At 30.9% G+C, this 24222-nt stretch overlaps 2 protein-coding genes across 8 annotated transcripts; one reads left to right on the plus strand and one right to left on the minus strand.

The window, feature by feature from the left end:
- Positions 1-681: 681 nt before the first annotated feature.
- Positions 682-2508, minus strand: LOC130446374 (V-type proton ATPase subunit S1-like). Its single transcript, XM_056782596.1, has 2 exons — positions 2010-2508; positions 682-1608 (listed from the first exon to the last, which is right to left on the minus strand). The coding sequence occupies exons 1-2, from the start codon at positions 2275-2277 to the stop codon at positions 845-847; spliced, it is 1032 nt and encodes a 343-aa protein (XP_056638574.1). The 5' UTR covers positions 2278-2508; the 3' UTR covers positions 682-844.
- Positions 2509-2638: 130 nt separating this feature from the next.
- LOC130446230 (RRP12-like protein) lies at positions 2639-23402 on the plus strand. Of its 7 annotated transcripts, none has more exons than XM_056782333.1 (18): positions 2639-2702; positions 3539-3739; positions 3849-4162; positions 4236-4553; positions 4615-4860; positions 7642-7871; positions 7987-8263; positions 9298-9462; positions 11592-11846; positions 11945-12181; positions 12276-12581; positions 14503-14842; positions 16060-16217; positions 18670-18926; positions 19382-19539; positions 21302-21608; positions 21686-21835; positions 23253-23402. In XM_056782333.1, the coding sequence occupies exons 2-18, from the start codon at positions 3604-3606 to the stop codon at positions 23350-23352; spliced, it is 3954 nt and encodes a 1317-aa protein (XP_056638311.1). In that variant the 5' UTR covers positions 2639-2702; positions 3539-3603; the 3' UTR covers positions 23353-23402. The 7 variants fall into 7 exon arrangements, with proteins under 7 accessions (XP_056638311.1, XP_056638309.1, XP_056638307.1 ...); XM_056782331.1 differs by having other exon boundaries at positions 2693-3049; XM_056782329.1 differs by having other exon boundaries at positions 2695-3447.
- Positions 23403-24222: the final 820 nt, after the last annotated feature.

Consider the following 24222-nt stretch of genomic DNA (forward strand, 5'->3'; position numbering starts at 1 on the left):
CATTTCACATTTGGGTTGTTGCCTCGGTTAGGAAAATTAGGACCAGGATCTTGATAGGAAGAATTCTCTTTCGACTTATTTTCATATTTAGTTTTAAATGTATATATGTATTATAATTATTACTTTTGTTTATATCTCAATTTTTTTTGATAAATGTCGTGATTAGCTTTATAATGTTGTAGTTTTCCCCGTTTAAAATGTTAGATAATGTAATTGGTGTAGGTATTTTTATTTTAATTAGCTTGTTATATAAATCAAAATTGGGGGTGATTGATAGAGCATCCGAAAAAAATGTGGTTTAGGTCTTCCGGTTGTCCACAGATACAGTATGGATCACTAGCACATTCTACACACATGCAATTGAAATACAACTAATACTAAATGCCGATTGCTTGCTCTTGTATGTATATGTAAATATGTACCCAGGACTGTTCCCGCGCCAGAATAAAAAATTGTATGTCTATGCTTTCGCAAATCTCAAACATTTGCAATTTTCATATACCCAGGGACCAGTAACGCAGCCAAACTGTTAATGGGTAATATTTTGAAAAAATATAAACCCATATCCAATCATAAATATTTATTGTTATTTGTCTAATCTCAAAAGTTAAGTAGCAACTCTCGTATAAAGATATATTTAATAGTACTTGTATGTACAGGATATTCAAATGAAACAAGATATAAACATTTAGTTAGAATGTGAATTTTATTATATTTCTTTTTTGTTACACTTAAAATAAAATCACAGACAAAAGAATCACGATAGGTATAACATCCACATGACATGCTTCAATAGGACAGAGCTGAAAGATAAGCTACATGAAAAAATTGACAAAACAATATTTTAATCAGATGTTGTAATAACCAAATTCTTAGTTTTGTAATTGTCAAATTTATCCATTGTTTTGATATCCATAATAGCAGTCAAAGCTATTACCAAACCAATTCCTAATATAAATGAAATGAATAGTCCAGACCAAATGGGTACTGTAATGAATGGGACACAATCATTTACATCTCCAAATTTTCCATTTTTCGAATCTATCTGAACTTGTAAGTCATACAAACGTAATTCCACACCTGAATTATCTCTGAATACTGTTTCACCATTGCAATGATAAGAAAAAGACTTTGGAGCAAAAATATTTTCAACTGCAGACAAATTATAATCTCCATTACTTTGTGTATCGGTAATCTTCACAGACGGCATGTACCAGTATCCATTTTGCCAAGAAAAGCTAAATCTTAATGTAATCTTTCCTCTGCTACTTCGAGGAATATTAATATTTAATCGTGTATCGTAAATAATCATATCATCAGCTACATTCCCTAAATATATTTCTGAATCATCCTTTTTGAACAGTAAAGGTTTAGAAGAATATAGTAATGCATAAATATCGTTTTTAATGACATTGACTGTCTTATAAATTACTGGACCTGTAGGAATATCTTTAGTAGTTTGATCTGTATTAGTATCAGTGGTATCAAGTTGTCGTTTTGAACGAGTCAATTCATAGTTAGGAATTATAATGACTGATATGAAATTAGTAGAATTTTGTACATTTTGTTCAATGATATTGTAATCTTCTTCAGAGTTTCCAGTAAGTTCTGAAAGTCAAAATTAAAAATATGACTAAATAGTATAATTGCTAGTGCACAATATATTGCTGCTACCTAAGTTGAAATCCAAGCATAACTGTGGTATTTTATTGTTTTAAGAAAAATTATATCCATAAAAAAACTATATGATCTAAAACTCAAAATAGAATAATCTTAATAAATTTTTTCATTAGTTGAATATAGAGCACATAAAAAAATTTGATTTTTTCTTGATTTGTATATATTTATAAAAAATTTACTTCCTATATTAATTGAAAATTTTGTAAATGCAATTTTAGTCATTTTACCACATAGTCTAAATGTGCTAGCTCATGATCCCAAAGTTAGTTCATATCCATTATCACAAAAATATTTCATGGTGCACAAAAATAATTTGTAGACATACATACCAATTATGTTATCATACTCCAAAACTCCGTTTGGACTATAGATCGAATAAAATCCTTTCATTGCAGACTTTATATTACCAGACAAATAATTTGGACTCTGGAAAACAAATACATCTGGAATTTTCAATTTTTGTACAATATCAGCAAATTCTTTTGTGGAAAATTCTTGTAAGGAGGATATGTTAAGTTCATGAGTACTCCATAGGAAAAGGGCAGCGCTTGTTAAATAAACATTAAAAATACTCAAGAATGCAATTTTAAAAAACATTTTAATCGTGAAATTAATCACCCAACAAACTTAAATCAATATTTTCCCGGTGAAAGATGGAGCTTTCACAGGTCGACAATGTACATTAGTTCCGAGTATAATAAATTCAATTAGTATTTTATCTATGGTACCAGGTCTCTTCAGTTCTGAGCTCCGATGCAACACTAATATCTGCATTAAAGAATTGGAAAATTTGAAACGGCTAATATTAATTCTCTAAAAAAGTCTTTTAATGATATTCTATTGACAAGGAAAAGAAATATACCAAATTATTGACATTTGTTGAAGGTAACTGTTGTCTTTTAGTTTGACAGGCTAAGCTAAGAAGAACTTTGAAAATTTTTGACACATTTTTGACATTGACATATCTCGTATTATTTAAATCCACGTGTTTATGGTGTGCATAACCTAGAATATGCTTTATGGTGGGTAGTTTGTTAAAACTAGTGAGATTATGAAAACTGTCAACAAATTTTTCCTTTTTTTCAATCCCCATTATTACTGTCCACTAAGTTATTCACTTTTTACCAAGAAATAATCACCAGTTCCTTTTTTAACTATGCCCGGAAAGTTCTCGTGAAATATAAAAAGAAATAGAAAATAATAGAGCCCATTAATTAAAAATTAAGTTTCAAAAAAATAGTGGCGTTTATAATTGTTGAAGAATTAGAGAAGGGATATAATTGAAAAAAAATCATTCAATACATTTGGCAACTAAATCACCACACGGCACAACAAATCTCGTATCTTCAAATAATTAAATCTAAATAAGGTATCAACGTGGAATTACCATCCAGAAGAAATTTATCATATAAACAGCTTAGAATTGTAAACTTTGTATTAATGTGTATCAATACTAACTCCAGAGGAAACCAGTACTACAGTGTGATGAATGTGAAGAGTGAAAATGTGCAAGTATATGGTGATAATAAAATACACTTTTATTTCTGCACATAACCCAATACTAAACTACGAATCCTAATTATAAAACTACAAACTAAATTAATTGATTAAAATAAAACATTTTAATAACTAGAATAAAATATATAATAAGCTCATTGTTATCCCTAACTATATCCTGTATGCTTCTTATATTGACGCATTATTCCTGGTCGTGAATCCTCCACCAATGCACATAATCAAAAAATGTTTTTATATGTTGTGGTATCTGTAGGTACTCAGATTTTATTTTTAACTGTTAAAATAGTTTAATTGCTAGTATGAAACTAAAAATTAATAAGTTATTTCATTGATTTTACAGTATTACAACAAACTACAAGCAGTAATTTAATATAAAATTAAGAATAAAACCACGTTTGGATAGAAATGGGAAAATTTAGAAGTAAATTAAAAGGTCAGAGTAAGGGAAAAAGGTGGCCGAAAGGCCAGAGCTCAAGTTCAAACCCAGGAATCACAAAATATAGGGATATAGCCAAATCTCGCTTTTTCCAGGAAAATTTAGGTTAGGGTTTTTTATTTATGTCTACTTTTACTTTATTAAATATATTAATATTTTACTTTTGTATCATATACTTTCCAGTTAACAGTATTGGCCAAATTTTCTTTTTCAGGTCCCAGCAATTTGACATCAGATGCTTTAAGAAAACATGACGCAATACAATCATTTGTTCCCAAGGCTGAAGAACCTGCAAAAATGGAAGAAGATGCAGAATCTTCTATTGGAACCCAATCTTCCTATATGACAATGAAATCATTTGCATCAGAATGGTCAAATTGCAGCAACATGTCTTTTAATAGGTTCTTGACTGTGTTTCGATCAGATTCTGCTTTACATAAGGAAATGTTGGCTATATTGGCAGGAATTACTGATGTTATCAAAGAGCAGGGTGGCACTGGGACATCTACAGAGTATTATTGTTGTCTTGTAAGCATATTTCTTACTCCATATTCACTCCAAATTCTTTTTTTTGGCATAATTTTATTCTCATTTTATATAGATTACAACACTTAAAGAAGTATACAATGCAGAAGAAAAGAATGAGGATCAAATAACTGCTCTTTTGGCACTCTTAAATATGGGTATCAAAACAGTTCCAGATGGGGTTTTAAAGAAATATTTTGATGATATTACTCTAAAGATGTTGCATATCTTGAAAGACTATTCAGATGGTGATAATAATACAATAATGAAATCAATTTTTGGAATTCTGGGACATTTGTTAAAAATCCAAGAGTTAGCACTTTGGTATCACGGATATACAGTACAGATTTTCAATGCGTTGCTGAATCCTTTTTGTATACATACTAAACCTAAAGTGAGTGGAAATGGTGATATAAGTAGATATATTGTTGCTAATTTTATTGAATATTTTCTAGTGGAGAAAAGCAGCTCAACGTGCTGTATCAATAATAATAACATCTGGCAATTGCTTAAAAGAAAATTCCTCTAATCCGGCTGCTGATAAAGCTGCAGAATTCTGTGAACAAACTCTTGACTCATGCATGGGTGGTACTTCAGGTACGGTTTTAGTTTCTTCAGTTCAAGCTGGACAAACTACTATTTTACATATTCTTGGATTGATGAAAGACATAATTTGCTATTTCTCTAAAAATCATATTAAGGTAAGAAACAATTTTAATTGTTGCTAGTTTTTCATGTAAAATATCTAAGTAAGTTTATCAATAAAAGTAGGTACTTCATTTATAACATATACAGTATTAGAGAGTATTTTACAATGTAAGAATATCAACGTGAAATATTGAACAAACCTAATTCCAGCTATCCAGTGCAAATTTCTGTAAAATATAGTGGTAAATTATTATATGCTTCACTGTTCTAATGGATTCCCATTTCCCTATTTGACCCTAATTTGCTGCAGTTTGGTTATTAGCCAAATCAAACGGTCGTAAATGATTTAACAAAAAAAAATGTTAGTTTTTTCCATAATAAGGTAAATGCATCAGTTATTGACAGTGTTCCGATAATTGTCACCTAAAGTTGAATCTTCACCAAATGAGCCGTTTTCAATACGAAAATTTCAATTTCAATATATTTGGCAACGCCTTACCAGCTATAAAACAAATCAGCTGATAACTGCCTGTCATTCCAAAATGTGAAAAGTTTCGTTACCAGTTGAACGTGAAAATTTGAGAGATTAGTTAAGGTAATTGATTTAAATATTTTTTTTATTCCATAATATATATGTTTGATTTATTTCATATTGTCGAGGATAAGGTTTAGTCAATAAAACATATGTTCTGAAGTTGGTGTGGGTGTCGATGACTATATTAAGTGATTATTACCATGTACCAATTATTTTCAAAGCTCATCTCTCGCTAAGAGCTCTAAAATGTTAATGGTTCCAGTTATTGACATGAGTGTCAATTATTGGCACATCCGGTGTCGGGAATGGGAACTCATTTATTGCAGATGTAGTACCAAAAAAATATTCATATTCCAAAGAGTAGATAAATGAAGATCTAGAAGCTGTAGCAACTACGCTCGCCGCGTTATACTCTGTGCCAAGAATTACCTTATGTATTACAAGTCAAATGAAAAGCTGCCTGTAGTATGTTGTACAGGACCAACTACACCTCTTACCTCTGAAGAAGAATATTTGGTAGAACAATGGATACTATCTTTGGCTCATCACCTTGTTCATAAAGATCAGTTATTAGATAGTGTACAAGTTTTACTGCAAATAAAGAAACGTCTGAATCCTTTCAGAAATTCTGGCCCGGGTAGACAATGGTTCAGTTCATATCTGAAAAAGAACCCAAATGTCTAACAAAATTTAACTCACGAAAAAAGGCATCGAAAGAGAAAATTGGTCAATGGTTTGGGTAAATAAGAGCTTATCTGGAATCTAAGGATCTATTAGATGTAACTAATAATGTAAAAAGTGTTTTCAATTGTGATGAAAGTACGTTTCTCCTTCAGCTGGAAAGTAATAAGGTGCTGACAAAGAAGGGCGATAAAAACATCTATATTGCTGGAACTAATGATAAGGAAAACCTTATAGTTTTAGTGACTGCAAGCATCTCTGGAGTACTAGCTATCTATACATTCCAAGTCTTATTGCACTCAGAAACTGGAATAAACAGAATTGCAAAGTTTTGGTGATAGAATAAATACAGATACTTTTTCAAAAGAGATAGATATATTTGAAACCTAAAGTCTATTTGTTACCCAATTTGATTTTCCTTTTCATATTATTACTCATATTTTATGCCTACTTTTGAAGTCAGTATTAATTTTATATACTCATTTAATAAGTAAAAACTTAAGTTTTTGGCAATCATTGGTATGTCAATCATTGGTACTTCTTGTCAACTGGAGTGTCAATAACTGAATAATAGGTGTCAGTTACTGGATCTACTGAAATATATTTAAGAGATTCTAATTGTGTCAATTATTCGTGCCATTATCTTATTTTAAAAATAAAGTAGATCTTAAAAAATAAATTCCAAAAATAACAAAATTGGATTATTCTTAATTCGTCAAGATTTGAAGCTCTTTTAAAACCACGTATTTATAACAATGATTTTAAAAAACATCGCACCACAATTTTACAAAATTTCATACATTTGCTATTGTTTTTGGGAAATAGTAGAATTTAGCTTTTGGTGCTTAAAAATAAGCAAATGAACAAAAACTATTCAGAGACAACTTACCAGTACATTCTAGTAATATAAAGTAGGAACCCATTGGAATAATTTACTATAATTTATAAGTTAGGTTGGATAATAAATATTTTATATCAAAATTTCTATGTTCAGTAAAATTCTTTTCAATACAGACTAATTGGGAACAAGATAAACCAGATATTTACTTTGAGAGTTTCCAGTGTATGGAAATAATTTTATTCAAGGTCAAAGATCAAAAATGAGTTTTTAGTAATTTTCAGGAAAACGGTTTTATTATAAAAATATAAACGTGGCGTACTCATGCATACTATGACCGTTACAACTTTTTGAATCATTATATCTTAGAAGTAGTGGCTAGTAGATAAAAAGTATTGATACGTTTTTTGTACATAATTTTATGATCTATAATTTTTGTTACAGGTGTTTTATGATAAAACTTACCGTTATACTGAAAATTTCGAAAAACTTTTTTTTTGACCTTTGACCTCGAATAAAATGTTTTACCTACGTAGGGAATGATGGAGAATGTTCAAATTTTATTTCTAATCATATTTTAAACAATTTCATTTATTATCGGCTTGGTGGGAATTCCTGTAGCCTCACTCTTATTTTTTGCTCTAATTTGACCAGACTACATCTTGTATTCTCATGATATTCGTCACCAAACAATAAAGAAACGAACACAATTGGATAAATTTGTACATTTACCAGTTTAATTGGTGCAATAGATTGATTCATAAATTTTATTTTTTTTAGAAATGTTGTGAATCTATATTAAAGCTAATGACACTCAATTATCCCATTGTTACATCTTGCGGTATGCAAGTACTCTATGCGTTATTTTCTGCTCAGAGAACTGTCGTTCCAGCAAAGTTAAATGCTCAGTTAATATCTGCTCTTTATGAATACCAACCGTCTATTTCTGATGTTCAACCTACACAAGCTTGGGTAACTGTAATGCAGCAAGCTCACGTACATTTATCAGAGTAAGTATCTATCTGATTTCTGATCTTAACTTTTGTTTTTTTTAAACCCTAATTTCTTTGCCGCTTAATTTGCTTTCCAGTCCTTTTGCTGTCCATTATTCATTTGAATTTTTAGTGTTGATGTTCCATTAGCAATGGCCACATTGCCTAAGATATTTGATGTTCTAACTCATTTGTGGCTGTCTGAAAAAGCGCAAATAATGACAAGTGCCACTCACGCTTTGGAAATATTGTTAAAAGATGCCTTAATCAATGGATGTACTACCAAGGAATTAGTAGAACAACACAGATCTAAAATCGAAAAGTGCATACAAAGTATTCAGATCGGACTGAGTTATCAATATAATGCTAGCTGGCACCAAGTATTGCATGTTATCAGTGTTTTATTTGAGGTAAGTGTTATTTCAATGGAATAATTTGATCTAACATGATTATTAACTTTGTGGTGTTTATTTTTATAATTTTTTTATGGCAATAAAAAATATAGAATTACAAAAGCTTTCTCCCCAATTATCACTTATTTCTTGTAATATCTTATTTTCCTTTTACTTTTCCAGGTGTTGGATGAAAGTTTGATTCCCTTTTATATCCGTTTCTTTCACACCAGCTCATTTTTTTGTTCTATCTATTTATCTTTTGGTCTCCATTTTCGTTTTTAGTAGTGTTTCCAGTCTCGATTATTTTTCTCTTTTTTCTCTATTTTCATTTTTACTATATGTTTGTACCCATTCAGGTGTTTCTTGCTTATTTTTCCATAACTTTTTCTTATAGCTCATCTTAAGCTTGATTAAAATTAACATTAAACTAAATTTTCTTGGTGGCAATTTTTAACTTCTTAGTTTAATTTTAATATTTTAATTTAAAATATCTGGCCGGTTAAGCAAATGAAAAATGCGCTCGCGTCTGATGAAGGATTTTTACCTTGTTGTCATTGTTTTTCTCTTAAAATAGCCATATACTTAATCTTACATCAAGTTAAAAATTATTGAACCCTTAGTTTTATTTCAATTTAAATTTTTTGTTAATTATCTGCATGAACTCCAAGTACCAATCTAGTATATTTCAACTAGTAATTTAATTCATTAGTTTAATGGTAATTTTTAATTATGCATAAACTAAGCTTAACTTTGCCTAGTTTTTCCTCAATTAATTGAGATAAAGAACATTTAAAAATAGAAGCAAATATATTAATACAAACGTGTTTTTGGATTGGTTAATTCATTTTAAGTATTTTTGAATTTATATAAATTGTGTACCACATCTCTTGTTATTATTTCTATTATGTTTCTTGGATTTCCTATAAATAAAATAAACAAGGCTGGCATCTAATTATGTTTAATTTTAAAAAAATACTTATTATCAGATATATTTATTTGTGATATTACAAATATTATTCTATTGTTGAATAACTGAACATTTTTTTAAGGTTGCTGGTGGGAATTGTAGCGAAATGCTGTTAGGACTACTAACAAATTTAGCAGAGTTACGAGATTCTTATAAGTTTAGTTACAACAATGAATTAGAACATGCTGTTGGGGCAGCTATTCGATCTATGGGTCCTGAAATAGTTTTAGACGTAATATCTCTAAAGGTACTACACATATAATTATTTGTAATGGAAATAGTGAATTTAACAAGAATAACCATCATGGAGTTACTTAATTATGATATTAATTTGATTTGTTGCCTTATTTTTTATTTGGCTATTTAGGACTGCATATAAACTTTAATTAATCTAAATATTCATCATATCAACACAAAATGAAACTAAGTTACATTGAATTAATAATGAATACTTACAAATTAGTCGAATAAGACATTAATATAACCTTATTTTTTCCAAAAAAATTTATTATTGCTGAAAATACATAAATAAGCTATCATACCTCCAAATTGGAAATAAAAGAAAAAAAATCAGTAAAAGAGAATAAACCCTAATACCGCGTAGGCCCTCCTCTTCTTTTTGACACTGCATTCATGCCTCGTTTCAAGCTTGATATCAAATGTTCAACCAAAACTTGTGGTATATTCTCCCATTCTTCAATAGCGACCTCTATGAGTTGGTTCTGATTAGAATCAGGGAAGCTAGGACTTTGAATCCTCTTTTTCAGATAGTCCCATAGATGTTCTATAGGATTCATATCCTGACTGTTAGATGGCTGCTCTAATAAGAGGAATTTTGACACAATGTAAGTCTAGTCACGTGGGGACGAGCGTTGTTGTGAATGAATAAAAAATTAGGCTCACAAACTGAGCAAAAGACATTACATGTTTGACAATAATGTTGTCTAAGTAATATTAGGCATTCATAGATCTCGTACCTATAAAAACCAATTCCGTATGAGCATCAAAGGAAATTCCTTCCCAAAACTTTTTAGAGTTTTATAGTTGGCATACCTTTCTCCTTTGCCAGACATGCTCACGTCCATCTGGACCGTTAAGGCTCTAACTCGCGTTTCATCTGAGAACAGAACCCGTTTCCAATCATTGATGGTCCAATTCCTATGTAGTCTTGCAGAATTTAATCTCTGAACTTTGTGTTCACTGGTAAGCAAGGGTTTTTTGCCTGGTCTTCTGTTGCTTAATCCTGCTTTACGTAAACGTCATCGTTTTCGCCCTTGTCTTGGTCTTTGATGGTACGAACCTGTTTCATTATGTCGCCTCGCTATGCGACTGATGTTGGAATGTTGTCTTCCTAACAAACTAGCAACATATCGCATTGAATATTCTCCATTCAGGAGAGTCGATGCTTGTACTACCTTCTCCATTTACAAATTTCTTTGGTGGTTCATTTTTTACTTGATATACTCCCAAATTAAATTCCAAACATGCTTGTAATAAAAACAATTACAATCAACAGCTTATTTCTGATAGAAACTTTGCTTTAATCAGAACTTTCTAAGAAAATGTTAACACAGTTGTAGTCTTGAACGAGTATGAATTACTATCAAAACAAGATTATGTGATATAGTCAACTTTAAATGACAACTGTCACTGTAAAACAAAGGTCAATGATCTATTGTCGTACAGTAAGTTATCAATAAATAAAGAATATCGAGAAAAATATGAGTGGTGCGTTAATTTTGTCCAGGGGTTTATATCCGCAATATGTATATGGTTATTTCGGTATTTTTCTTGTCTTTATTTCTGAAAAGGAACATCTTAGATGAATATTTTAAGATCATAATCAACAATTTACAATCATTTTCAAACTAATTTCTGTTTTTTTCCTGCCAAATAAACTGCAGTTTGGCTACCAATTATTTCAATAACTCAGATGGATGACTATATCAGACATAACTGTCCACCATAAACTATAGTTTGTTTAGTAACTTGTTTTATATAATCTTTTACTTTTGACCTGGCTTTGCTAAAAAACCAAATATATGAATTTTTGTTCACTTACATAGTTTCTGAAGTTAGGTACTCTGACAATTTCTACATATAAGTGAAATTAAAATGTTGCAACAGGCCAACCAAACCATCCGAGTACTGAAGCTGTTGGTTAAAGATCTGCTTAAAATTCTTACGCAACCAGTAGTTTATGTCCAGCTATATTTACCATTATTGCAGTAATTGAAAGTAGGCATCGTTATAATTACACAAACTTAGTAGAAGATTCTTCCAATGAGATTAATTGCTTTATTTAACATCTGTATATTCCTGTATAAGTAGATATTTGAGTACATAACCATTTCTAATCATTTGTTCCTATTTTAGAAACCGAACGGTGACTTAAACATAGATAGATCATGGTTACTCCCAGTACTTAAAGAAAACATTAGATTTTCAACATTAGATTATTTTGTGAAAGGTATTTTACCCCTAGCGCTATTCTGCCATCGAAGATCTGCTCTTTTAGCACAGAACAATGATGGAATAGGAGCGCACAGCTCAGAATTGCTCTATTTGCAACTGTGGAATCTATTGCCATGCTTTTGTAACTGCCCAAGTGACATAAAAGATAATTTTAAAGTGAGTAATAGCATAATATGAACTAGTTTATTGATAACTGAGTTTATAACTAATTTTTTATTAAATCATATCAAGATATATTGAATTGATATTTTTAGACCATAGCTAAAGTGATGGGCACTGCAATTTCTGATAAAAAAGAACTTCGTTTGGCAGTTATGGCCGCTTTGAGAAAATTAATTTCCAGTGCCAAGAATTCAAATAATGAAGAGGATTTACAAGAGTTGAGCAGATTTGATAAAAATTATTTACCTATATTGTTCAATGTTTATACAACTAAACCCATTGGTACTGATGAAGAAGGTCAAAGATTAGCAGCTTTAGAAACAATAAAAGTGAGTGCAGTCGGTACAACAATGGATTAGATTTCTTGTGTTTCTCACTCATCAATTATCAATTTTATTTATTGTGTCGTAATTTATTTTTTAGTTATATTTATCCATCGCAAGATCTGAACTTACCCAACAACTATTTGTGAACGCAATACATCGTCTTAATAGTAGTTCAGATGAACCGGAAGATCATTTTATTAAAGAATCAATATTAGACCTTATTCGTGCGTTGGTGCCTTATCAAAATGCTTCAAATATCGAAATATTATACCAACAATGCATTAAAAACTTACCAGAAATAAAAAATAACAAAGAACAGAAAAAGGCTTATAGGTTATTAGAAGAGGTATGTGGCAGCGATTCAGAAGGATGCAACGTATTTATTAAAAATAACAGAAAAGAGGTGAGATATTTTCATTAAACTACAGGTTTTATAGACTGAAGTAAAAATATTTTAAAAATTAGTAATATATCGTCGTTGTTCTGGCAATTGTTTTGTAGTATAACAATTTGAAGGTTTAGATTAAATTAGGCAAAGCTGTAGATAAACTCATAGGCATTACTACTATTAAAAAACATCTACATCTCGGACTTTGTGAGTTTTGTCACTCTCTACATTGGCTGATTTCAAATGGAGTGATGTGAATATATGAAATTCCTTGCAAATTGCTAAACTGTAAATAAAAAATATTCATTTTAAGGTTCATCATTTGTTAGTTCAAATAAATCCAAAATATCCTGTGTTATTGCAAGTAAAGAGAGAAATGTACCCTACCTGTCTCCAGTTTATCTCAATACAAGTGGTAGTGAGAGATTCACTAAAACTGTACCATTTCAATTTGAAAGCTGGCTGATAATTTAAGCTTTAGTTTAAAATTTTAATCTTTATAATTTATAAATTTATTATTGTCAACATTAATAAGAATTTCGAGAACATGTTCAATTCTCTTCTTCTTCTTCATCATTATCGTCGTCATCGTCCTGCTGTTGCAGAATTTCAAGTTCCTCTTCATTACCGTCTTCAACGATATTTGTCTCCAAGTGATTCATGATTTGTCTATTACACTGGTAGCAAGCTAATGAGCACTGTAACCTCGCCTCTACATCATGCAGTTACAAAATATTGTATTAAGTAATTAGGTAAAATAGTCAAGATAGGTTCCAGGAATTCGTTACGCATTGTCCAACCCCATTCTTGGTGTTCTAAATCATGCCCTAGCTAAGTTTGAATTTGATAATAAACGTGATTGAAATGTTGAGCTGCTCCACTCGTTGGTGGAATATATGATAACTGCCCAGGTTCATTCGACTTTGTTGACTTGATTTATAGTGCATAACGTAGAAGATCGATACCCTAATAATGCAAACCACTCTCAAATAATCTCTGAACCGGACAATTTTTTTCCTCAAATGCTGCAGTAAGCTCAGTTTGAAGGTTTAGAGTAAATTAGCAACGCTGCAGATAAAAAACCATCCACATGTAGGACTTTGTGAGTTTTGTCAGTCTAAAGATTAGCTAAATTTAAATTGAGTGGTGTGATTATATGAAAATGCTAAAAACTGTAAAGAAGTGTTATTGCAAATAAAAAGAAAAATGCGCCCCTTACTTGTTTCCGGTTTATCTAAATATTCCAGATCCAGTAATATTCCATAATTTTAAGATAGAAGAAATTTTTGAAAGCTCGAATTTATTGAAACAGTTTTAATATTTATCATTTATTTAAATTCACTCAAGTACACTGGTTTTAATATACATTATATAAGAGTATTGTGATTATTTTAATGGCGAATTCAAAGCAAATTCGTTGATTTTTTCAATAGCCTTTCAATCAGTTTAACAACACAGCTTGGTTTTCCAAGGTACCAAAATTATATTTAACATTAAACTAAATTTTCTTGGTGGTAACTTTTTGTTTTATGCTGGATAATTAAAAATAACCTAACCAATAGAAATTCCTTGTATGGGTTCTTTTTGTCATACAAATGTGGAAAGTTTCTGACCCTGTCTACCAGTTTTCCATCGTCCAGTTTTAAAAATAAAACACCAAGGATATTGTAAACATTACAATATCACCGATACTAACTGTCCTGACGTATTGTGTGCTCATCCTCACAAAATTAAGAAGTTAAAACTTGGTGAACTCTTAGTTTAATTTCAATTTAAGTTTATTGTTAATTTTCTGCATGAAATACAAGTATCATTTCAGTGTCTTTCAACTAATAATTCAACTTATTAATTTAATGTTAATTCTTAATTTTGGCTGCATAAACCAAGCATAAGTGTCGTTGATTCTACATCAGTAATTGTCTCTAATATATTCCAGGTTCAACGTGTCCTGATGAAATCTCTGAATTCTGCTGCAGTTTCCAGTAAAGGAGCTAGATTGCGATGTTTGAATTACCTTGTTAAAGCACAACCACAGTTAGATCATGAAAGCAAGTTGATAAAATCAATTATACCAGAGGCTGTGCTTTGTTGCAAAGATATCAATGAAAAATGCAGAGCTACAGCTTACGAAGTTTTAAATACAATAGGAAATACTTTATTAGAACATGATAAAATGCAAGAATTTTTAACATTAATTATAGCGGGTTTAGCTGGTTCTCCTCGGCTTATTAGTTGTACTATACTAGCACTAGCTTCTGTGCTTCATAATTTTTCTGGTAGGTTGATTATATGCATATGTATAAAAAATTAAATTTACAAAATGTCTCCCGTGCCGGAGGACTATATCGCGAATGTTTTGGGTGGAGTTTCTCTAAGAAATTTTTTTGACAGAAACACTATAAGTATCATTTTAAAGCATTTGGACAGAAAAATTTGACAGTTATTAAAAGATAACAGTAATAATAAATTGACTTACTTAGGTGTATATGCGAACAATTTGTGTCCAGTAAAATGTGTCACGTAATTTTTTAATTTTTAAAGAAATATGATCTATTACATTAAATTATATATAAATAAATCAGTTGGTTTACTCAAATATTTTACAACATCTATTGAAAACGAGAAATCGTTTAGCCATGCCCATCCGTCGAGAGTAAAAAGAAAATAGTAAAAATGATACAAGGGGGTGAAACTTTTATACAAGTGTTAAACCAAAACCACACATCTTCCAGCATTATTGAAAATAAAGAAGTACATCCAGTAATTCCGCCAATAAATGTTTCTGGTATTTGAAAATTAGAATAAAAGTTTAGTTATTGATGTTAATTGATTTTTTATTTCTAATTATCTCAAACGGGATTGGAGAATTTAAAAGTACTGTAAAGTACAGGGGTTTCGTAAAGTGCCATTTTCCAGACTCAAATTAGTACTGTTAAGTCGATTTTAAAGTACAGTCCATGCTTCATTGAAATTTCTGCATACCAAATCAACTTTTTTTTAGATTGACTCATTTTACAAATGCCTACAAATAAATAATTTAATTATTACAATAAAATAAAACCAATGTCTTAAGATTTTACCTACAAAAAGTCCACTTTTTCAATTTATTATTATATTTGCAAAATAACAAATATTAGTTTCAAAAGAAATGACGAGTAAATGACTAGTGCCTGTCGTCCCTGTCCTCCCCCGAAGAATGAGAGTAGTACACTATCAATTCTATGTAATAAGCCAACCATCCACTTTATGAGAGTACATATGTTGCATACATTAAAGTAGGGATATGGTACAGCTGTTCAAATTATAATACTATCTATTATTTATATATTTCATTATTTATATGTAAATTACGCACACAAATACTGTCGATTTCAATAAAATCGCATATAAGAGATTAAAAAAATTACATGCAGAATTTTTCAACGAGTCGGATTCGGGTTTTGTCCACCCCTGTTCTATAAAATGTCCATATATAAATATAATTTCATTGTAGGTACTTTGGGAATGGAAAACATTAAAATTATTTTAGACAATATTTGTACGTTAATGGAATCTCCTACAAGGGAAATAGTAGCGTCTTGTTTAAGTTTCATTAAAGTCTACAATACAACTTTACCTAGTCCCATAGTAGCATCTTCTTTAGAAAGAGAGGTAAGACAATTTAATAATTTCACTAAATTCAATCAGTTTTATATATAATCGTAGGAAAACAGCTCCTCGGTTGTTTGTTACCATCTTGTTTCATACATTCATACCACTTGCTTTCACTTGATTGCTGATATCAGTTGCAGAATAAATAATGAATTTTCTATTTTGCCTAATTGCATTGATTTGGCTTCTCACACAGTAGATCTCTATTTTTATTTCGCATTCGCGATAATTTAGAAGTTTTTCAAAATTTTCAATAAGAAAACTAATAGTGAATTGATTGAATAAATAATTATTTGTTGATATGAGTTTCTCATCATATACCACTTGTGGTAATATTAATATTTTTCAAAATTACATTATCTTAGTTTATGACGCAAATGAAAATAAAAACAACAAAAGACAAATCTTTACACATACATTACCACTATACTCCGGTAGAACGTAATCGATTAGTTCAGTTTATTTTAATTTATCACAATATTCTATTGAAGTACTGTTTTGACATAACAATTTCCTACTTAAAATTATTTATTTTTTAAAATCATTGCATGAATGTAACCCAGACAGATATAAAACTTCTTGTGTGTAAATTGATTCACAATTCATTGATTCATAATGGGAACCATTAGGATCTGTTAATCATCTGGTTGGATGATACAAAACGTCCCTCCATTAATGTATCTTCTCGGATTACCATATTTTTGTCTTATATTGAGGACTATTGTATTCATTAAGATTTATGGTACACGATCCTAATGGGGACCCACATCATAGTTAATTGACTCCAAGTGTTCCATTAACACACCGAATTACTTTATTTTATATCGATGTGCTTCTAACGACCATACATATAATTAATTATGGCCTTTTGTACAATAAAATTTTAGTATTTAAAAGCGATCTCTAAACAGATATTAATAGTCTGCTATTCGTTGAGGATGATCGTCGGATTATTGAAACCAAGTTTATCTAATTATTTTATTGTTTAATAGTTTATTCCAAAGTAATTTTAATGTTTTAGTATAAAGAATATGGTCAACCCAGAGGAGGCTGGTACTGCGACTCGCCTGTTGGGTGTTGAGCAATATATCTTGGTCTAGTCACGTGGCCGAATTAGCTAAGGCAGCTTCACAAAGCTATATACTCCGTAATAGTTTCTAATCCTCTAAGAGGGCCCAGATTTATCTATCTTTGAAGTATTATCCACACATTTGGAGTTCGGCTCCCAAGCATACCTTGAGGATGCTCGACTCAATACAAATGAGAGCAATTCGACTTATAGGCAACCCAGAATTGGCCAGAAATGCTGCTGCAAGTTCATCCAACTTAGGCAGTTTCTGTTCTTAAAGATAATTATATATTTAGCAATAATTTATAACCTTAATATTATGAGCTTTTTGTCGGGACTACCCGTTGACCACACATCTCTTACCGCTGGCTCTTCACCCTCCATCTCAAAAAGAGTTCAAAGTGTAAAAAAATGTTAAATACAAAAGTTGTAGAGAATTGAATTCTCTACAATATCGATGATAAATACAAATAGCGTGAAACCCACAGAAAACCAGATATTTGGAAGAAATGTAAAAAAAAATCGATTTTTGTGACCTTTGACCCATGACCTTCCAACTATTTATGGATTGTGATATCAGTTTTAGTTTGATAAAATACAGGTTGCTACGTGGTAATATACTTGGTATGTCGATTTTTTAAGATATTCACCCATTAGCCTAAGATGACTAAACTACACTTGCAAGATCTACTCGACAGGCAGACGTGACTCATGAACACTGAGTTTGCCTGCAGACGCCCATAACGTCAATTTATCGGACTTTCTTTGGAGTAGTACAAGCCTGTGGAATCAGCTACCAAGGCAGGTTTTTCCCGGGCACTACAACCTACAGAAGTTTTTAGATCAATATCCACAGGCACCTCCACGCGGCAAGCACCACTCGAACTATTACACTCTTCTGTTTGCTTTTTACATAAAAAGAATATTCTATTGTAATTTACACTTGATCTCCAATTCTGTTTAATGAATTTTTACCCCAAACTACTTTCATTTAAGTAACGTTTACCTCATAATGTGATGCGACTTATTCTTTTACTTTAATATTAATTGTTTTAGAATTAAGTTACCTTGTCAGGTTACTACAGTAAAAGGGAATCTAATTGCAATATTATCCTCCTTTCAACTGTACTTTTATTTGGTTATTTTCAATTACTATGTACTGGTCCTCCCTTTTAACATTTTTTATAAGCCACCTATATAAATTACATTCTTCTTTCCCTGTTATTAGATATATTATGGCTTTGAATCATTTTTATTTTTTATTTGGGGCTATTGAATAAATATATATGGGCATATTAGGTATTTTTATTGTAATTACAAGCATTATAATTTATTCCTTGGAAAGATAATCCTTTCTTTCAGTAATTTACATTTTTGTTTCAGATGAAAGGTTTATCAAGCATGACTGAAGACTGTAGCCGACATTTCAGACTTAAAATTCGCGATATCCTTGATAGATTAGTTAGAAAATTCGGTGCAGATTCATTAACACGTTTTGTACCGCCAACTAATACAGTCATGTACAAAAGATTGAGAAATTTACGTAAATTAAACGCAAGAAAAAAGAGAAGGAAGGAAACTGAAAGAGATGAAGAGGATAGTGAAGATGAAGAGTTTACGGTTAAAGCTAAGCCAAAGAGGTAAATTAAATTGTTCTGTTTACTTTTTTGGTGACATGTTGCGAATAAAATATAAAAATACGTTGGTTGATTATTTTACTTCACCACTAATCGCTATTTAAGTTGTATTATTTATACAAGGTACAAGAATTGAATATGTGACTGGAAAAAATTTGAAAGGTCTGTCATGACTTGTATTTTAGTCCCACTGTGGAACATCATTATTGTCTTGTTCATCACTTTGGATACATTATATTCGACACCTCCCTTTTAAATCAATATACTTCCTCCGATCATTCATGAATTCTTTCCTGCACATTTATGCTGGATATGGTGAGAAAATATATTCCACTAGATCCAACATCATAAGACAGTACAAATATTATTTTAAGTTATTTTTAATATTTGTAACAGTACAAGAATTTGCTAAAATTTTAGTGTGCTGTACTTTTAAATACAAATCTTAATGTTTCTAGTGTTGAAGACATTTTGGCAGACTCAGATTCAGAATTTGAAGATATGGAAACAGATGAACTAAAAAGTAAAGGTAAAAAACAACCCAAAACATGGATCGAAGAAGATCCCGAGAGTATTGTCGATTTTACTGATCCTAACGTCTCTAGTAAGATAACTGGTAAGTATCAAATGAAAATTCGGAGTATTTTGGGCTTATTTAATAAATAGAATCAATATTTTTAAATAAAAATTGAAGATTCATCAGAAGATGGCTCCATCGGAATGATGTCAGAGCTGTTAGCTAGTGAAATCCAAGCAATTATTTGGCTATTAGCCTTGAATTTCGATCTTTTCGGGGTGAATTTGAATTATTTTTGTGATTTGCAGTGATGCATTCTCTTGCATGAAAAGAAAATGTTCTAATAAGTCAACAATGAATCTGGGAGCAATAAGATGTCCTTTCTCAATGATCTTCATGTCTCTGTAGACCTGTATTTTTACTGATCTACCACTATCGCATACCTTAGTTTGTTGTATCCCACTCCTTTTAAAAAGTCTAGAATTTGGGATGGCTGGATACTGTGGATAGAGGTTTCATCCTCTGTGCAACAAAATCTGCACGCCGCATTATCTACTAAGTCTAACGTCTCCAGGTGTTTGTTGAGGCGACAGTGTCCCGATAGAACTCCTGTTAATATTCGTAGATTGTTCTTACTTAGGTTGATACCTCCAGCAGATTTACTCTGGTTATAGTCCCCCAGAAGAGTCTTTGCCTGTCTCAGCCCCTGTAGGTTGTCCACTAAAATGTTTTGCTTCTATCTACTATATTTTCCAGTGCTTTTTGCATTGTTTTGTAGCTGATACTACAGAAGAGTTCTGGTCTCATGAAGGGCTTGTCTGCATCCGCTTTAACGAGCTTATTTCATTTTCCTTCGCTCCGGCGTGGTCCCGAAATCCATTGCAGAGTAACTTTAATTTTCTTAACTAGCTTGCTTAATTTTTCTAGGCAATCCCAAACGAGTTTCAATTTTATGATATTGGAGCTTAGAGGTCTAATGGCTGCTTGACTATCAGAGATGATGATGATCTCCTGTTTCCGATAGTTCCTCTCTAGATTGAACTGAACACATTTTTCAATTGCATAGATTTTTGCTTGAAAAATGCTTGGTGTGTTGCCCAGGCTTTCAGAGTTTTTGAGTCTGAGCCTGTACACTCCTATTTCAGTTCAGTCTGCTGTTTTAGATCCGTTCGTATACCATTTAATGGCATTTCTGTTCATTTCTTGTATGGTGTTTTGATTCTACTTGCTTTCAAAGATTTTTCTTAAAGCTAAACTTTTTCGAAGCAACGTGCTGAGGCATGTCCCAGGGCTGGACATTATTTAGGAATGGGTTTTCTTTGGTGATTCTGTTTCTGAACATTCTAAGTGATGTTTTCTTTGCCACTCTTCCCAGTATATGTGGGAGATTTAGAATCACTTCTAGTGCAGCTGTCGGGCATACCTTAGTTTAATTTTAGTTGTATGTATGATTGCAAACCTTTAGTTTGCTCTTATATTGGGGCACATCATCGTGCAATATTTGGAATCCTCTCAACATTATATTTGACAATTGGTGATTTTCTGAACCCAAACTGTAGTGATGCTCTTAGGTTAATAGAGACTGTTTAGGAATTAAAATGTCCAAGTCGTCTCCTTATTTCTTGTTAATACCTTCATACAAAATTTTCGTCAATGAAGTTCCTTGATTAATAATTTCAGTACTTAAGTTACTTAACTTTGAAGAAAATTGACAGATTTCTTTTTTATTCTTTTTACACAAAAAATGTACTAGGAAACAGTCATTTGTAACTGACTGAGCTATATGTAAGAGTATATTATCATCTATTCGAATTGCTGAAAATTTTAAATTATACACTAGTAATTTCAATGTTTCTTCCAGCTACTAAACCAGTGGATAAACAACAATCAGTAGTAGAGAAGAAAAAGTCTGATAAAGATAGAGGTTTTAAAACTGCTCCCGATGGCAGACTTATAATAAAAGATGACTCGTCTTCTGATAGTGATGATGATAATAAACTCAAATTTTCTGACGATTCTGAGAGTGAAGACGATTCGCAAAGCAAAGCTGAAACTTTATTATTAACAGACCGTAAGAGGAAAAGAACTGGTTCCAGTGTAAAAAGTGGACATAGTTCTAGTTCTCAACCTCCCATGAAATACAGAACTGGTGGTGTTGGTATACACAGGTAAGTTATATGTAAATATGATATGAGTTACTTTTAATTTCTATCATAAATTTTACTGATTTAAAAATGTATTGCAGATCTTTAGGAAGTACCACTTCAGTTAAAAGTGGTTATAGTACACCAGGATCTGAATTTAAGTCCAAAAAGGCTGCAGGTGACGTTAAAAGGAAAGGAAAAATGGACCCTTATGCATATTTACCCTTAAAACGTACCACACTTAACAAAAGGTAGATATTTTCTTTTGAGTTTTGTTAGTTAATCGCGGTGTTTAAAAAGACATCTATAAGATCGTGACAGGCGACGAATTCTGAATCGTACACTAATTTTTGGCCTATGAGTGATCCTTTTTTTTTAAATTTTCAACCAAAATCTCCTTATTGACAGAAAATCCTCTCTTTGCTGTCACACTCCTGTGAGAAATGATTAGAAGTTATAACAACTTTTTTATTACAACTACCGTTTTCGACAATTTCCATGAAAAAATCATCTACTCTATCACACCTCTAATAGTTTTTAATCTTATTTGATCTGATTCGTCAGAACAATATCTCTAAAAGCTCCGTCTGTTTCTTCCAATGTAGTTGCGTTGCATCTGATTGCACCAAAAAAAAGTCAAATGCTACAGACATGAGTTGCATGGATTATTCTGGATTGTTACCAGTCTTATTAGGATTGAGGAAACTTATTGCGTTAGTTAATTTGAATGCTAAGGGACATTTTTCCAAAAGTTTGGGAAACATATACATCAAACAGTTTCTACAAGCATTTCGAAAAATCAACATGTCCTTATCTTTGTCCCAATGCATTTTTTCAGAGCCGCTCTTGTAGCATACCCTAAATTGATATCTTGCACTTTTTTGAGGTTGCAGTATAAACCATTGGCATCTTTTCTGAGAATGTCTATTTTATAAATAGTTCTTTGAAAAATTTCGCCTGCAACGAACCGCCTAAGTTATTTAGAACTGAAATCAGGTCTTCATAAAGAAATGGGGGAAATCACTTTTTTTAAGGAATGACTCTAGTTATTCAGATAAGGACTGAAAGAATGCTATATCAGCGAATAGTGGTTTGTTAACTTTTATACAGTTTTCACACTTTTTAAAACACCAGCATTTGTTGGCCAGAAGTATTCAAAATCAATCTCAAGACGAATCATTCTCTAGCAAGACAAAGTTTTTGAAGTCCTTGTTTGATGCGTTCAAATCACATGTTGTGGAGATACCTCAATAGCAATGGAAAAAATACTTCAACAATTGGTTCAAAAGTGCAAAAGTGTATTGAGCTTAAAGGAAAATATTTTGAAAAACAGTTAAACCATATCCAATTGTGAATAATCGTTTTTATTTGTCTATCTCAAAACTTAAGTAACAACCCTCGTGTAATGAAAACTTGCATTTTTATTTGTCATTACAAAAAATTCAGTAAAAACCAAATTCTAAACGTTCTATTTACTGTAACTACACCAAAATTACAATTACACTGTCTGACACGCGTTTTCATCACAAATATCAAAAGGTAAACCATTTATATCGGCCTTTCTCGATACGATAACATATAGTGTAATAGTGAGTATGTTCTGTTTGAATATCACCAATTGATTAATAAATTTTAATTTATTAATGGTCATGAACTCTTCTCTTGCAGAAAAAAGCACAAGGCTGCTGGACAATTTAAACACATCATCAATGCGGCAAAATTAGGAGCTCTAAAGGGTGCAAAAGCAAAACGAAACAAAAATAAATAATATTTATATCTGGAACAATTAATATAAATAGAAATAAAATATTGATCGTTTTTCAATGTTTTTATTTATAAAAAGACAATTATTAATGTCTATAGTACATTTCTGCACAAAAATTCCACAATTGAAGAAATTAAAAATAAAAATCGATATTATGGGTTGACAAAAAGTTGCTTATTAAATTGTTGAATAAAACACAATATCAATTTTACACGGGAGTTTATTAAAAAATTTTTTTTAACTTCCACAATATATTTTTTTATATTTGAAATTATCAAATTTCTAATCGGTAATCCAAAATTAGTGGAAAACTATGAAAATAATCAATATATTGTAAATATAAAAAAATCTCACTAGATAACTCAGCATAATATTAATAACATACACATAATATAGAAATAAACATATTTTAACCCTACACTAAAAAATTTATTGATAGGGTCTAAATTTCTGAATTTTCGAGACTAACAAGCAATAAATATATTACAGTAGTGTTTTCACTTTCATCCAATATAAAACCAGCAACATATAATACAATGAGTACCAAAAATATAATAAAATCCTAATTACCAAATGCATAGTATTGAAAAAATTATATTTCTTCCATTAGACAAATATAATTTTAAAATACATGTGTATGAAATGAAATTTTGCAAAATGGTTGTATTTCATAACCAACTGGTTATAAAAAATCAAAAGGCAGCAATAATTATTCATTAAAAATAACCAAAGTATAATGTGCACAAAACCACCTATTTTATAGACGTTTTACTTAGATCAGAAAAATTCAAGTTAATTTTATATTAATTATTTCATATTGATGAAGCACTGTTTTTAAAATTTATTTTATACTTGTTAATTCCTAACCATTGA

This window comes from Diorhabda sublineata, chromosome 7 (genome assembly GCF_026230105.1).
Source record: "Diorhabda sublineata isolate icDioSubl1.1 chromosome 7, icDioSubl1.1, whole genome shotgun sequence".
Lineage (NCBI taxonomy): Eukaryota > Metazoa > Arthropoda > Insecta > Coleoptera > Chrysomelidae > Diorhabda > Diorhabda sublineata.

Bases quoted from the DNA above. Each gene is read 5' to 3' on its own strand.
- LOC130446374 (XM_056782596.1), bottom strand. From the start codon at position 2,277: ATGTTTTTTAAAATTGCATTCTTGAGTATTTTTAATGTTTATTTAACA. The intron at 1,609-2,009 runs GTATGTATGTCT...TTTGACTTTCAG, and splicing joins GGAGTATGATAACATAATTG to AACTTACTGGAAACTCTGAA.
- LOC130446230 (XM_056782333.1), top strand. From the start codon at position 3,604: ATGGGAAAATTTAGAAGTAAATTAAAAGGTCAGAGTAAGGGAAAAAGG. The intron at 4,163-4,235 runs GTAAGCATATTT...CATTTTATATAG, and splicing joins CAGAGTATTATTGTTGTCTT to ATTACAACACTTAAAGAAGT. The intron at 4,861-7,641 runs GTAAGAAACAAT...TATTTTTTTTAG, and splicing joins TCTCTAAAAATCATATTAAG to AAATGTTGTGAATCTATATT.